This window comes from Eretmochelys imbricata, chromosome 10, assembly GCF_965152235.1.
Source record: "Eretmochelys imbricata isolate rEreImb1 chromosome 10, rEreImb1.hap1, whole genome shotgun sequence".
NCBI lineage: Eukaryota > Metazoa > Chordata > Testudines > Cheloniidae > Eretmochelys > Eretmochelys imbricata.
The window spans coordinates 17,092,163-17,106,377 of record NC_135581.1 but is presented as its reverse complement, the minus strand read 5'-3'; the positions used below and the strand labels follow the sequence as shown (position 1 = coordinate 17,106,377).

The window sequence follows — 14,215 nt, the reverse complement described above, 5'->3', positions numbered from 1 at the left end:
ATAATACTAAAGATCAAGAAAGAGAGAAGGCACATACATCAAGGAAGAGTGTAAACGGATTCCGAAGCGTTTGGGATCATTATCGTGAGTTCAGATGGGAGATGTAGTACAATGTAAGACAAACATAGTCCTATCTTGTAGCAAAGAACCAAATTGGGGAATGTGGCCCTAATCTAGCAAAGTGTTTAAGCATGTGTTTACTTTAAGAACCTGAGTAGTCCCATTGAAGTCATAATACGCACGCTTAATGTTATGTACATGCTTATGGGCTTTGCTGGTTTGGGATCTGTGTGATGAATGAGGTAGTCTTCTAGCACATTGATCAGGGAAAGTATGTGAGGATTGTTGTGGAAACCTCTCGGAAAACATCAGCTAAGTACATGCTACACCCAGGAAAGTGAGGGAAATCAAGGTAGTTTTAGCAGATGAAGAATACAAAGTGTCACCATTCTTGGATACGGACATCAGTGTGTGTTAAATGACACTGACTTCAGTAAGAATTGTGAGTGATTAGCACCTCTAAGGAGCAGAACGCTAGTCAGCCATGAAGCTGCAAATGAGATCCAAGATTAATGCTGCAGACAGCTAAGTCCTTATAGACTTGATGGTGCAAGATATAAATAAGCCAAATAAATGGATGTTTTTTCCAAATAGTGTGATCCATTTTACTGACATTCTAGTAAAAACCACAGATTGACCATGCTTATTATAGGTGATTTGTAATGATTAATTCACCAAACCAGAATTAGACCCTCTATCTTTGCTTGTTTGTCAGGCAACTTTCATGATGATGATAACTGTTGTCTTTGTCTTTTATTTTATTTCAGGATCCACGACAACTATTTTATTTATTTTCTTAAATGGTTTAAAACAACCTGATAAATCCTCTGCTACCATGAAGACTTTGCTTAAATTACAGATTCTCAAATCATTGTGGATTCCCAAATCAAGTTGCAGGCTTTTCCATAAACAGCCCAGGATTCTTGCCCCAGAGCTATTTTCACATGGCAAGTCTATCAGGCAGGGTGAACAGCAAGTGCCTGAATACTTTAACTTTGCAAATGATGTGCTGGACAAATGGTCTCAGATGGAAAAGGTAAAATCTCTGTCATTGGGCAGATTAAAGATTTTATTACTTTTTTGAATAACTATTTTTGTCATTTATTTAAAAAGCAAAATCAGATTCTGAAGATAATTTGCATTTGAAATTATCATGCTTCTCGTGCTTTATCATTAGAAGGGCTTGGTTCCCTGTGCTAAATCTAGTTCACTTTTCTCCCATCAAACTCCTATTGGGACTCCTTGCATGGGTATGGCAAGAAGGTTAAACCCTTTATTTCCATAAAGTGAAATAATAAGGTCAAAGGTGCCATACAAAGTGACCTCATGTCACTGAGGGGGAAATCTTTCCCCAACCAATGCACAGCTCTCTCTCTCCAGAATACATTCTAATACTGCACAGACCATCATGAATGATCCTTTTTCTTTTAACCCCTTGTGCTGTTTTGTAGGATGGAAAGAGACTATCAAAGCCAGCCTTCTGGTGGATAAATGGAAGAGGAAATGAAGTGAGGTGGAGCTTTGAGGAGCTGGGATTCCACTCCAGAAAAGTGGCCAATGTCCTCTCTGATATATGTGGTCTGCAGAAGGGAGACAGAGTTATGCTGATTCTGCCCCGGTTACCGGAATGGTGGCTGGTGAATGTGGCTTGTATGAGAACAGGTCAGTTTCAGATTGCTGAACTTGATAGATAGCTGAAATATGTTAAAAACAGGAGTTTATTAGTTCTTTTTCATAAAGAAGGAAACTATATATATATGAATGAACTACAATACAGTTTTTGCCTACCAATATTGATCCAAATTCATTTTTGGTATAAATTGAGGAATATTTTTGGGTATGTTCCCACACAGAAAATGATCAAATTAAAAATGTCCTCTTAAAAAATAACCTTATTGCTCTTCCAGGAATCGTCCTTATTCTAGGGACATCCCAATTAACAGCTAAAGACATTTTGTATAGACTTCAGGCGTCTAAGGCCAAGTGTATCATTACCAATGATATGGTGGCATCTGCAGTGGACGCAGTTGCAGCTGATTGCCAGTTTCTGAAAACCAAGTTAATTGTATCCGAAGGCAGAAGAGATGGGTGGCTGAACTTTAATGAACTATACAAGTAAGTAGGCATTAGCAGTGCTACAATAATAGGATAGAAAATGAGGCTTTCTCAAATAGTCCATTGTATCCATTAGACACAGAGGCAGGCAATTAATGGAGTATTTTGCAACTGCCTTGCTGATATTTCCAAATCAGAGTTGGTTTTCTAACAGCAGTCTCTTTCCAGGTGGGTCCAATCCTATCCTTACTTAATGGGTGTTCTGTACATGAAATAAGGGCAGGAACTAGTCCTAAGTTGGTTTTGTCTAATTTGGTCAAATGTGTCTGTGGAATAATTGACCCTTGGTGCTCATGTAGACATCTCCAAATCTCTTCCTTTTGAAAACTAGACTGAAAGTCTCACTGCAGAATTTCCTGCAGTATTTCTGTGCTTCCAAATCTAGCCGGGTCAGCTAGATCACAAGAGTAACATTTCTAATCGTTGTTTGGAATTTCTGCTCCTATGTTGACCCAGAAAGTACATACAGAGTGATATTTTCTTTAAAGTTCATCCATTTTTTTAAATCTCGACATGTTTGGATTCAGTTTAGATCACATTTTAAACTTTTTTTTTCTGAATGTGTTTTTCTCCCATAGGTAACTACCTGATTTAAACCCCAATTCCTCACCTCCTTGTTAGCTTTCTGAGATCCACTGAAGTGCAAGTGATGATGTGGTATCCACATCTTCCTTCTTGATTGTCCCATCAACATATCAATTTTTGCTTCCGACATGAAGCTTCCCTGGTGTCTTCCTGGTGTCTTCCTTCTCTTTCTCCTTTAAGAGAAATCTACCATGCTGATGTCTCACTAACTTTTCCATTGTTTAATTATATTAGCTGGATAGGATTTAATGCTGGATGAGAAATGAGGCTAGAGTAAGGCAGGCTATCTGAAATAAAGTCAGTGCTCTCATCCAGGGTGTAGTAATATCCAAAGGACACAGGAGGAGCTTCATCTGGGATGGGAAAGAGGGCAGTTGCAACACCTAATCCACATTTGCATGTCAAAATCTCAGTAGATTGCACCTATATCCACTTTAGCCACCATTATATTCTATATTTTAAAGAGCGCAATCTGCTGATCACATCTGCGTTAAAACAAAGATTCAAGACACAATGGTTGTCTACTTTACCAGTGGAACCACAGGTTCTCCAAAGATGGCTGAACACACCCAGGGCAGTCTTGGTTTCAGACCTGTCATAAGTGAAAGGTAAGGACTGTGGCTCTGGTAGTTTTATAACATGGGGCTAAACTGAATGTGAAGTGGAAAGCATGAGTCTGGTTGACCAAGATAACTGAGATACACCAAAGGTCTGATTAAGAAGCATTGGGTAAGAAATATACAATGTGTGGCTTCAATCCTGCTCCCTATTGATGTCACTGGAAAAACTCCCCCTGTCTGCAGGGGAAGTGGGATCAGACCTCATCTTTCCATTTTGAATTAAGAAATGACTCCCAGCATTTCTTGAGAGGGATTCAGGTGACAACCTACAACTGGAGATAACTCTAGAAGCACAGCTCTAGAAACCATGTGCTTGGGGCTGCAGAGCATCTTGGGATTGGACAGCTGTGCAAAGGCAAACAAACTCCATGACACAGATAATCTTTGCCCCCAGCATAACCACTGAGATCCATGAATTTAAAGACTGGAATCCCCAGCCTCCTCCACAGAATCCTTAGCTTCTTCCTCTACCATCCCGCTTCTCCCGCTTCCGCCCCCCATGCAACAATGGAAGAACGCAAAGTAAATTCACCCTGATTAATTTCAGAGTCTCCACTTCCCCTGCTCTCCCATGTGGGTTATTCCTGCAAAGAGAATGGGGCCCACAAGCTCATTATGAGGCAATACGCTTGTTAATGCTTAGTGTGTATACACCTAGTTAAAGTTCTTGATTTCTAGTTCCATTGTCTATTTAAAAAAAAACAAAAAACTTTTCCATAACCACTGTTTTCTCTTCCTAACAGATACTGGCTGGATTTGACTCCTGAAGACATAATGTGGTGCTTATCAGATACAGGCTGGATTATCGCTTCGCTAGGGTCTGTTCTTGATCCATGGGTTTTCGGATCATGTGTCTTTGTCCACAGCTTTCCACTGGTTGAATCAACAACTATCCTAAATGTAAGAAAAAAGTCATCCTGTAGATTTGTTGAAGTTTCCCCATGCACAAGGTAGACCTCAAAACAGATCTTGAATTAACTGAGCAGCTCCAATTAGGTTATGCAATTGGTTATATTTGTTGAATATTTTTTTTCACTTCAGGTCAATCAAAATGTTTTGTTTAAATGTTGACCTTTTCTCAACTTCTTTTTTAAGTCAGGAAATTCATCGAATGCGACACAGGTTCAGTTTAGACAAACCAGTATTTTCGACAAAATAATGATTAGTTGAAAAAAATAGACCTATAATCCTGAGGTCATTATTTACTCTTTATTCATAGCATTCCAGAACATGAATGTAAAGTAACACTCAAAAGCTTTAGTAACTAGTGGCATTTCAAGGGGGAAACCCAAAAGAGAGCCAGAATGTTGGCACAGTTGATGTAGAGATAATATTTGACAATATCCATGATTACAGAAGATAGAAACTGGAGAAGGAGCTCTCTCTACACTGACTAAGCCGAAGGATGAGATTGGAGGAGTGGACTTCCCCTCTGTTTTTAGCAGAGAAGGGGGAACTCTCTCCCTCACGCACTCTCCTGTGCTCCCCTAGCTAATGTAATCTTTGCTGCAGTTCACAGATAAACTTTGTTCATCTTGTTGTTTTATTTCACTAGACTCTCTCCAGATTTCCCATCACCACTCTCTTTGGTACTCCGACTTCGTTCCGCATGCTGGTACAGCATGATCTTACCAGGTACCTCAGGAGAGAGATGACTTACTAACAATACTCACCTGAATAAATTTTAATGAAATCACAGCTCTAGGTGCTTGGCACAATATATTGAGTTTCATCAGTATAACCAGCATCTTCTGAAAAGATAGTTATGAGAAATGCATGGGTTTTGCATAGTTTCATTATGAAAGATGGAGGAAACACAGGATTTTCAACTGTTTCTCTCCAAAATGTGGGGGGTCACTCAAAGCTGACATTCTTAGCAAAGCTCAAAGGGGGTGAAGCCAAGTGGATCAAACCCAGAAACAAAGTTCTCATGAACTCATTTAGAGGGGCTCAGATTCCATGGTGATGGGTGAGCTTCTGAAAACTTAAGCAGACTGAGCTGGTGTGTCAAGCAGCAGGGTCAGAAACACTAGTTAATGCCATGACTTCAGTGCTAGGAATACAACCCTCCAAAGATGGTCCTTCCGCACATGACTTTATTTAATCATGAGGTGGCAGGACCCACGAGTAGTCTTTTTGTAGTGACCTGCTGAGTACTAGCAAAATTCTCGACCATAAATGTCAGTTACCAAAGGGTTTTGTTTTTGATACCTTAGCGATGTGTTTTTCACAATGGCCCATTCATGTGACTGTACCTGAATATGAATGTGAGCTCGTGTAACAGGAGCCCTACCTCCCACACCAATTTTATCTTACACTTTCTTATACCCCACTGATTTGCCTTTCCTCTACAAGGCCAGATTTGTAAAGGTACTTAGGAGCTATCCCACTCACCACCGCATCTCCGAACTCTCTCCTGCCACCTCTCAGAATTTTCAGAACTGGGGTGGGTGGCAAGTATGTGCCCATCTCCCTGTTCACTGCATGGGGGCAATGTAAGCACCTATAAATGGGATGTTTAGAAAGCCAGGATAATGGGATGATGCCCTGCCTAACTAGGCATTTTGAGCATGCAAGGTGACCTTGAAAGTGATGAGAGACTGGCCAGTCCCTCTGTCTAAAATAATCACTGTACAACCATCAGTCGCCACCTTTGACTCTTGCAGCCATTACATTTTACAAGGGCATTTCCACTATCTAGTGCAATGCTGGGTAAGAGGAAAAAGTTGTACTCCTCTTCCTCAGTGCTCTCAAGACCATAGGCTGCTGAATAGGATGCACTCTGCTCCACTGGTTCCAGACCAGAGGACAAGGCAACAGATGGAGAGAATGGTGAGTCAAATCTCCCACCATGCCGTGATATGGAGCACGGACATATTAATCCATCTCCACAGCACCACCAAGTCCTGGGCAGAACCCCCCATGCTCCCATTCCAACAAGTGAGAAGACGAGGATGGGGAGGAGACTGAAATATTAAGGACCCCCCCTCAGAAGGCAGCAACTCTGACCAGCCACTGAAGGGCCATAGACAGTGAGGCCAGATCCCTGCAAAGACCGCCATTCCAGGGGTACCCTTCTGAAAAAAAGAATGCCACAGCACAAGCCACTAGCACCATGTGACCTGTCACCACCAGCCCCATTTGACTCCAGCACAAGCATCATGAGCATGACATGATCTATCCTAAGCACCAACTCAACTGTCGGGGCAATGCTCTGAGAGCAGCCACCATAGTCCTGTAACTCCTGTGGCCACAGATGGGAACCAAGAAAATAACCTTGTCATTCCACCCACAGAAAATCTGCCAGTCCCTGAGAGACCTCTTAATAGACTCAAAAGCTCGCCTGTCCCACAGCACATGCCAGAGAGGTCTGGTGACCCAGTGGTTCCTGCATCACAGCATCAGAAAGGTGTACTTGACCCCCTCCATCAAGAGCAAAAGAATTCATGGAAGTCCTGGTTAACCAGAACGATGCAGCGGTTTGGGAAACTTTAGGGTGAGGATAGGAGCATGCACAAGGGCTCAAGGATATGCTGGGATATCAGGATAAAAACTACAGTTGCATGTTTAGAAACTGGGGTAAAAGAGTCCATTTCTGCCATGCATGAAAGGCAGGACAGCCAGACTGCAGCTCTGAGTACAATAGCAGAGGCAGTCATGTTAATGGCGACCCAGTGCCAGTCATTCTGTGTTCTTCCCAGAGGGGCACCATCCATCCATGCATGGACACAAACCATACTTTTGCCCATTTCCCCACTATTCCCCATGGGCTGCCACTGAAATTATTCATACAACACCAGCCACAAAGTTGTACATCCCTCCACAACCAACCACTCATCCTCCTACCTTTCCACAAGATTCCATAACCCACAGAGTGTTGTTACATCTCACGTGATTTTCCTAATCCCCCAGGTATCTATGCATGTCAGTTCTTTCCCGAGTAACCAATCCTCTGTCTTCCGTCCTTTCATCTCATACTGCTAGCCTGGTAAGTTCATTCCTGCCTGTACATACTCTTGTATGTCCACTTCAAACCTCCTTGTCTATCTGTCAGACATGGTCAGAGGCAGGTGCCAGGTTAAGTTTGATCCAAGAATGCCTAGGTATTGACTGCTTCTTTTCCCCACTACCCAGAACACTCAGCTTTACAGACAGACTGTTGAGCTGAAGAAGTATGTTGTTTATTTGCTGCTTCAGTGAGTGATCTGTCCACCAAAATAGGGCACAGCACAAGATTAAATGCAAACATGCACACATTCAGGTCCTCGCCTTAACTACATTGTTACAAAGTTATTTATTATATATTTATAATCGCTTTTTCTGCCTAGCACTAAGATTAATTTGCTGATCCAGTTGTTTACCTGATCAGATTGTTGGCTCAGCTTTTTTCCTGGCTGTTCTATTTCCTTGCCAGACAAGCAGGCATCTCTTCACATGTCCCAACATCTAAAATATATGTTCTACAGATTACATCCTATGCTAGGTGAATGGACCCAGCAGCACTATAGGTGTGTCCCGGCCCAGTTTAAAAATGCCTCCTAGGCACTGTCGGGAATTCCATGTCAGCACAGGACCTGGGAGGTGGTGGATGCAGCTATGCAGATATACTTCTAGGTCAGTCTGAGTGGTCCTAGGTACGAGCCCCAGTTCTCTAGGCTATGGCCACTTGCCATGGGATAGCAGCAGTACTTAGGATGCTGACTCTTAGGTGCCAATGAGCAGGAAAGCAGGTGCTTAGGGGGATTTAGGTGCCTAAGGGGGTAGGCAGCAACTGAGCAGTGGTTTTAAAACCACAGTGGTGACTAACTGGTGGACTTGGGCACCTATCTGCCTCTTTAGTTGCTGAAGTGCCTTTAAAAATCTGGCCCACAGCCCATTCCTTCCACTCCCTTGCCTTGCAAATTACACCAGCTGACACTCACACTGTCTGACCTACGTGTAGTTTACATCTCTTCTGAATGTGGCTGTTGCTGAGTCTCAATGGGCCAAGGGCCCAGTTGGGCAAAGCACTGTGGTCCAGACCCTCAAAGGCATTTAGGTGCACACCTAAGCAGCTGGATTAGTGCTCGCTATGCCGCTGTAGTGCTTTAGTGAAGATATTACTATGCCGACAGGAGAACTTTTCTCCAAGAGGCACTGAGGAGAAGTTTTCCCATCGACATAGCGCTGTCTATACAGGGGGTGAGGTTGGGATAACTATGTTGCTCAGGGGTGTTGATTTTTCACATCCCTGAGCAATGTAATTATACTAATATAGGTCTATAGTGTAGACCAGGCTTAAGTCCCATTGAGAGAGTCAAGATTTAGGCACCTTAATACCTTTGAGGATCTGGGCCTGAATTGTTAATTGTAAATGTGCAAATCATCCCATCTCTAGTCCACAAAGCCATAGGCACTAATTCTGGGGGTGCTCCAGAACTGGAGCACCCACAGGGGAAAAATGGTGGGTGCTTAGCACCCACCAGCAGCCCTCCCCATCCCCGATCACCGCATCCCCCTCCCCCCAGTGCCTCCCGCCTACTGCAGATCCACTGGTCCATGGTGTGCAGGAGGCGCTGGAGGGAAGGGGGAGGAGTGAGGGCAGGATGCGCTCGGGGGTGGGAGCAGAATGGGGCTGGAAGAGGCAGTGCTGGGGTGGAGTGAGGGTGGAGCAGGAGCAGGAAGAGACGGGTTGGGGACAGAGCAGGGGTGGGAAAAGGCAGGGCAGGGGCAGGGCCTTGGGGAAGGGATGGAGTGGGGATGGGGCCTGGGGCAGAGGAGACTTCGAGCCCTCCTCCCCCACCCCTGGCACAGTACAAATTCGGCGCTTCAGCACAAAGCCCTTACTTCATTTTAAGCATGCGCTTAAATCCCATTGATTTCAGTGGGACTACTGTACAAACCTTAGCACAGGCATATATGTCCTTGCAGGACCAGGAGCTAAAGGAGCTGAAATTTCTTCCTCTGATTTCTGTACTTGAGTGAAGATAACTCTTTCAACCAAGAGCTTTCCATTATTGTTTGTTGACATTTGCAAGCCCTTTAGCTGCTGTGCTTATCACCAACAGCCACTGGAAGCCAGCGACAGGCCCCTTTGCCTTCAATGGCCTTTCAGTGACTCTCTCATGATTTTTTAAATCCTTATTAAGTTACAAGTTCATGAGTCTGCAGCACTGTGTGAGTGGAGGGGAGCCACTCAACCCAGAAGTGATGGAGCAGTGGAAAAGGAAGACTGGCCTGACTATCTGTGAAATATATGGACAAACAGAAACAGTACGTTCAAATGGGTTAATAATGTATTAATTAGTTTTAATTTCTTTTGCTTTTTTGAGTTTTATGGTTAAAAAAGCCAAAAGGAAACAATTTGTTACTTACTTGAAATGTCGAGGAAGAGTCCATTAAAATACAGTAACTTATACATTTATGTTGATTTGAAAATATGGCTTTCTTGTAGAGCTCAGGGAAAAGGTGGAGTCTTTTGTGCTGTCATTTTTCTATGAAGATTTCTGAGAAAATCCTGAGTGAAGTGTTAGGGAAGAAGGAGGAGGATGTTGCTAAGATATATGACTGGGGGTCAAGATACCTGGACTCTTTTACAGGTTGTTTCACAGACTTGCTGTGTGACCTCATGCAAGTTACTCCACCGTCCCAATCTTTAAAATACTTGCTTAGCTCACAGGGATTTTGTAACCCTTAATTCATAGCAGTTTGGAATTGAAGTGGAAAATTAATGAATGTAGAATCTGACTGAATATATGTAATATTTCTGCAGAAATAATTCTCTCTTTTTACAGGCAATAGTTTGTTCTGTTTTCAAAGGGATGAAGATTAAACCCGGATCAATGGGAAAGGCAGTTCCCCTTTATGATGTTCAGGTTTGTTAATACAACGTCCTGTCTTATATCAGTTTAAGTTATTTGCATTACTGAAGTATGTTTTTCTTCTTCTAGATCATAGATGAGAATGCTAATGTTCTGCCTCCTGGTCAAGAAGGGGAAATTGCCATCAGAATCAAACCTAAAAGGCCACTTGGTCTTTTCTCTAAATACATAGTAAGGAACTTGTTTTACCCCCATAGGAAATCCCTATAATTCCATACTAGATACAAAGACCCAGATTTTCATCAGATTTTATGCCAACTCATCAATCTCAAGGTCATGCACTGTACTAACAGTCCTCCCAACTAAGGAGGATCTGAAGGAACTCTCTTCAAAGTAGAGATGGGACCAGGTTAAAAGAATCTAGATCCAGATTTCAATCATCTCAACATTTGGAAGTGTTTGGATTCAGGATTTTGGTTCAGCACCTTTTAAAACTGGGCTCTGAAAGTCAAGCTGAAGTTCCATTTAGCTCATCCTCATCAATGACCCTGACTGCACTGAGTATTATATGTGTAGTGTGCATTATTTATGCATCTATAATGCATCTCCATGTGGATATAAATCTAAACTTTTGAGCAGGTGATGAGGACGTCTAGAAACCTGGACTTCCTTTCCTGACTGTGCCACCACCTTGCTGTGTGACCTAGATAAATAGAAATACGTAAATAAAGGGTGTGCAGAGCATGCCTCCCTATGTGTCCTGGAGAATTCAAGGAGGAATTTTGAAGCATAATGCCCCCGGGGTGTCCTCCTTTACTATATCTAATTCTGAACCTCTGTCTGAACCTTGCCCTGTCAATGAGGTGGAGTTTACAATACCCACCTTTGTACAACTCTTTGAGATTCTGTCACCAAAAGTGCTATTTAAAGACAAAGGATTATTATTTGTCTTTCATTGGTATACATGAGTATGCTATACAGTTCTGATCACTTTACAGTTGTGTGTAAAACAGCAGAATTTATGATTAAGCTACACTAAAGATTTTAATTGTCATTTGTGAAATGTTATCAGGATAACCCTGAGAAAACCGCTGCATCAGAACGTGGGAATTTTTTTGTCCTGGGAGACAGAGGGACTATGGATGAAGATGGATATTTCTGGTTTCTTGGAAGATCTGATGATATCATCAATTCTTCAGGGTTAGTTTGTTTTACTGACAGGTTTCAGAGTAGCAGCTGTGTTAGTCTGTATCCGCAAAAAGAACAGGAGTATTTGTGGCACCTTAGAGACTAACAAATTTAACAAATTTGTTAGTCTCTAAGGTGCCACAAATACTCCTGTTCTTTTTGTTTTACTGGTTTTGCAAGCTTTCTGTATAGTTCTAACATAATATAACATAACATTTATAAGAGAGGAACTGGTGATGAGTTTCTTGGCAAGAAGGAAAGGGGGCTTACAAGAATTCAAAAGAATCAGACATAGTCTTCTTCTGGCAGCATGGTTCAGTGACTAGTGCATTGGACTAGGACTCAGGATAGCTGGATTCTATCCTTGGCTCTTCCACTGCCATGCTGTGTAACCTTGGTCAAGTCAGTTCCTGCCTCTGTTTCTCCTGCCACCCTTTGTCTATTTAGATTGTAAGCTCTTGGAGGCAGGGAGTTTTTGCAGCATGCATAGCACAACGTGGATCTGATTTTGGTTGGAGCCTTAGGCAATAATCAGTTCTTTCTTACCCCAGTACTGGTTAAAAGACATATTTACACCAGATCAGGATAATTAAATACCTCGTTTTCCTCTCCTAGGTATCGTATTGGACCATTTGAAGTAGAAAGTGCCTTGATAGAGCACCCGGCTGTAGTAGAGTCTGCTGCTGTCAGCAGCCCAGATCCCCTCAGAGGCGAGGTAATGAGGTTGAGAGTGATGAGGAAAATATTTCATAGAGGCAAAACAGTTTGTGATTCACTGTACAAAGTGCAGCTGTTGCACAGCATCACGTCAGTATGAATAGTCCTTTACCAGGGTGATAAACAGAAACCTATGTACATCCCTTTGCTCTATTTATTCATCTCCACAGTCTCTCCCCACGAGATAATTATGATTTCCCACCAATAGACCTTCCTGCTATTAAGGGCTTGTCAACACACACAAGTTGTAACACTTTTTACAGTACCGGTATAGTTAGAGCAGTACAGCACCCTTTGTTTGGATGCAGTTACTGGTAGAAATGTGCTGATATCGGTACAGCTATTCCCATCCTGGAGAGGGAATAAGCTCTACTGGGACAGGGCAACTTTATACTGGTATAATTGTATCCATACTAGCGGTTACATTGGAAAAAAAAATCACACCCCTCATCAGCATAGTTATACCAGGACAAAAACTGTGCGCAGACTAGGTGTAAGAGAGCTTTGAAAGCACAGTCCTGCTATTGTGGAGTGGAACTGTACGGCCTCAGTGTGAGCTGTGTGACCAGTGTATGCTCAGTGCTTCAGAGAAATCAAAGCTTCCTGAAGCTCCCACAGAGCACAGTCACTGCAATCCCCCTTCCATGTGCTCCTTCCCAAGCCTGACCAGCTCTGCTGCTTAGCATGTGTGATGGGGGAAGCGAGGCCACGGCCATGCTTCCTACCCAGCGTGACCCGCTTTGGAGACTGTGGAAGCACGAGCCAGGAGCAACCATTGTGAGAATTGCAATTGCACGTGAGCCTTGCACTGCTGTGAAGGGCAGAGGGGACAGTCCTTGCACCCCTTTTCTGACTTACCTGCTTACACACAGGCTAGTTACAATCTGGTGCTCAGTTTTAGAGACAGATTGGCTTCTTCACACATCTCTTAACTATGTCGTGGTCTGGAAGTGATATTGCTAACTGGGAACTAAATCTAACACTATTTATAAATTGCTGATGTCAGTTTGGTACTATTGATTTTACCTTGTAGGTGGTGAAAGCTTTTGTGGTCTTGTCACCTGCCTTTTCCTCGTGTGACCTGGAAAAATTAACGCTTGAGTTGCAGGCGCATGTCAAGAAAGTTACTGCTCCATACAAATATCCCAGAAAGGCAAGTACCCAAAAGGGGTGATTTTTAACATGGGACATGTCTCCTTCTTAAATCTCTCCAGAATGAACCATTCTGGGTTTACTTAGAACTACAAAGATTCCTTCACTCATCTAAAAGAGAGAGATCAAGATTTAGGGAGACCCTTTGCTTCAGGGAAACTTTCCTAAATCTCATTTATTTTTCTCTTTCATAAGCTTTTAATAAAATTGTTTGTTAATAAATGTACCCATGTGCCTTTAAACATATTCCTGGGCCAGGTATAATGTCCTAATTAGATACTCCCCATGTTCCAAATCAGGGGTAAAATCACCCATTTCTTACTTAGCTTTTACCCACTCCTTACTCTGGAACACTCCAGTGATGTCAGTGGAAATTTCTCTGATTGAAAACTGATGAATGATTTGTCCCTTTGGCTTTGGAGTAAACATATTAGAGGCAGCCCCAGAAGTATCCAGGTTAGGTTAGGTTAAGTTTCTTACGAAATCCAGTGCATCTTGGGAAGCAGTATGTGCAATCAGTTAGGGCATGTCTACAGGTACAGAACTGCAGCAGCGCAGCTGTACCGATGCAGGCAGCTATGCCGCTGCAGCGCATTAGGTGAAGACGCTCTATGCTGACAGGAGAGCGCTCTCCCGTCAGCATAATAAAAACATCTCCGTGAAAGGCAAAAGCTATGTCAGTGGGAGGAGCTGTAGTGTAGACATAGGCTAGTTAGTGCCTGATTCTAGAAACTGTCAGGCAAGTAGCCCTTACTCATGGGAGTCCTCCCATTCTTCCACATGGGGTCAGAGCCACTATTGCAAAAAAAAATCCCAAAACATCACGAGGAAGCATACTAAGTTGTTTTGTGTTTTTTATTAGATGGAATTTGTCCATCAGCTACCGAAGACAATCACTGGGAAAATCAAGAGGAATGAGTTAAGGAACAAAGAATGGGGGCGAATGTAACATTGTCAGGAGTTTAACATAGTTTCTTT

At 42.8% G+C, this 14,215-nt stretch overlaps 1 protein-coding gene across 1 annotated transcript; it reads left to right on the top strand.

Moving 5' to 3' along the window:
* The first annotated feature begins 895 nt into the window (after positions 1–895).
* Positions 896–14,186, top strand: LOC144271041 (acyl-coenzyme A synthetase ACSM3, mitochondrial-like). Its single transcript, XM_077828101.1, has 13 exons — positions 896–1,096; positions 1,512–1,722; positions 1,968–2,175; positions 3,225–3,368; positions 4,124–4,280; positions 4,936–5,015; positions 9,509–9,632; positions 10,154–10,234; positions 10,310–10,411; positions 11,253–11,380; positions 11,984–12,083; positions 13,119–13,238; positions 14,100–14,186. Exons 1-13 carry the CDS (start codon positions 896–898, stop codon positions 14,184–14,186), a joined length of 1,743 nt encoding a protein of 580 aa, XP_077684227.1.
* The last annotated feature ends 29 nt before the right edge of the window (positions 14,187–14,215 follow it).

Excerpts from the sequence above, each read along its gene's own strand:
- LOC144271041 (XM_077828101.1), top strand. The coding sequence starts at position 896 with ATGAAGACTTTGCTTAAATTACAGATTCTCAAATCATTGTGGATTCCC. Across the intron at positions 1,723-1,967 it reads TGTGGCTTGTATGAGAACAG|GAATCGTCCTTATTCTAGGG; the intron begins GTCAGTTTCAGA and ends TTGCTCTTCCAG. Across the intron at positions 13,239-14,099 it reads CATACAAATATCCCAGAAAG|ATGGAATTTGTCCATCAGCT; the intron begins GCAAGTACCCAA and ends GTTTTTTATTAG.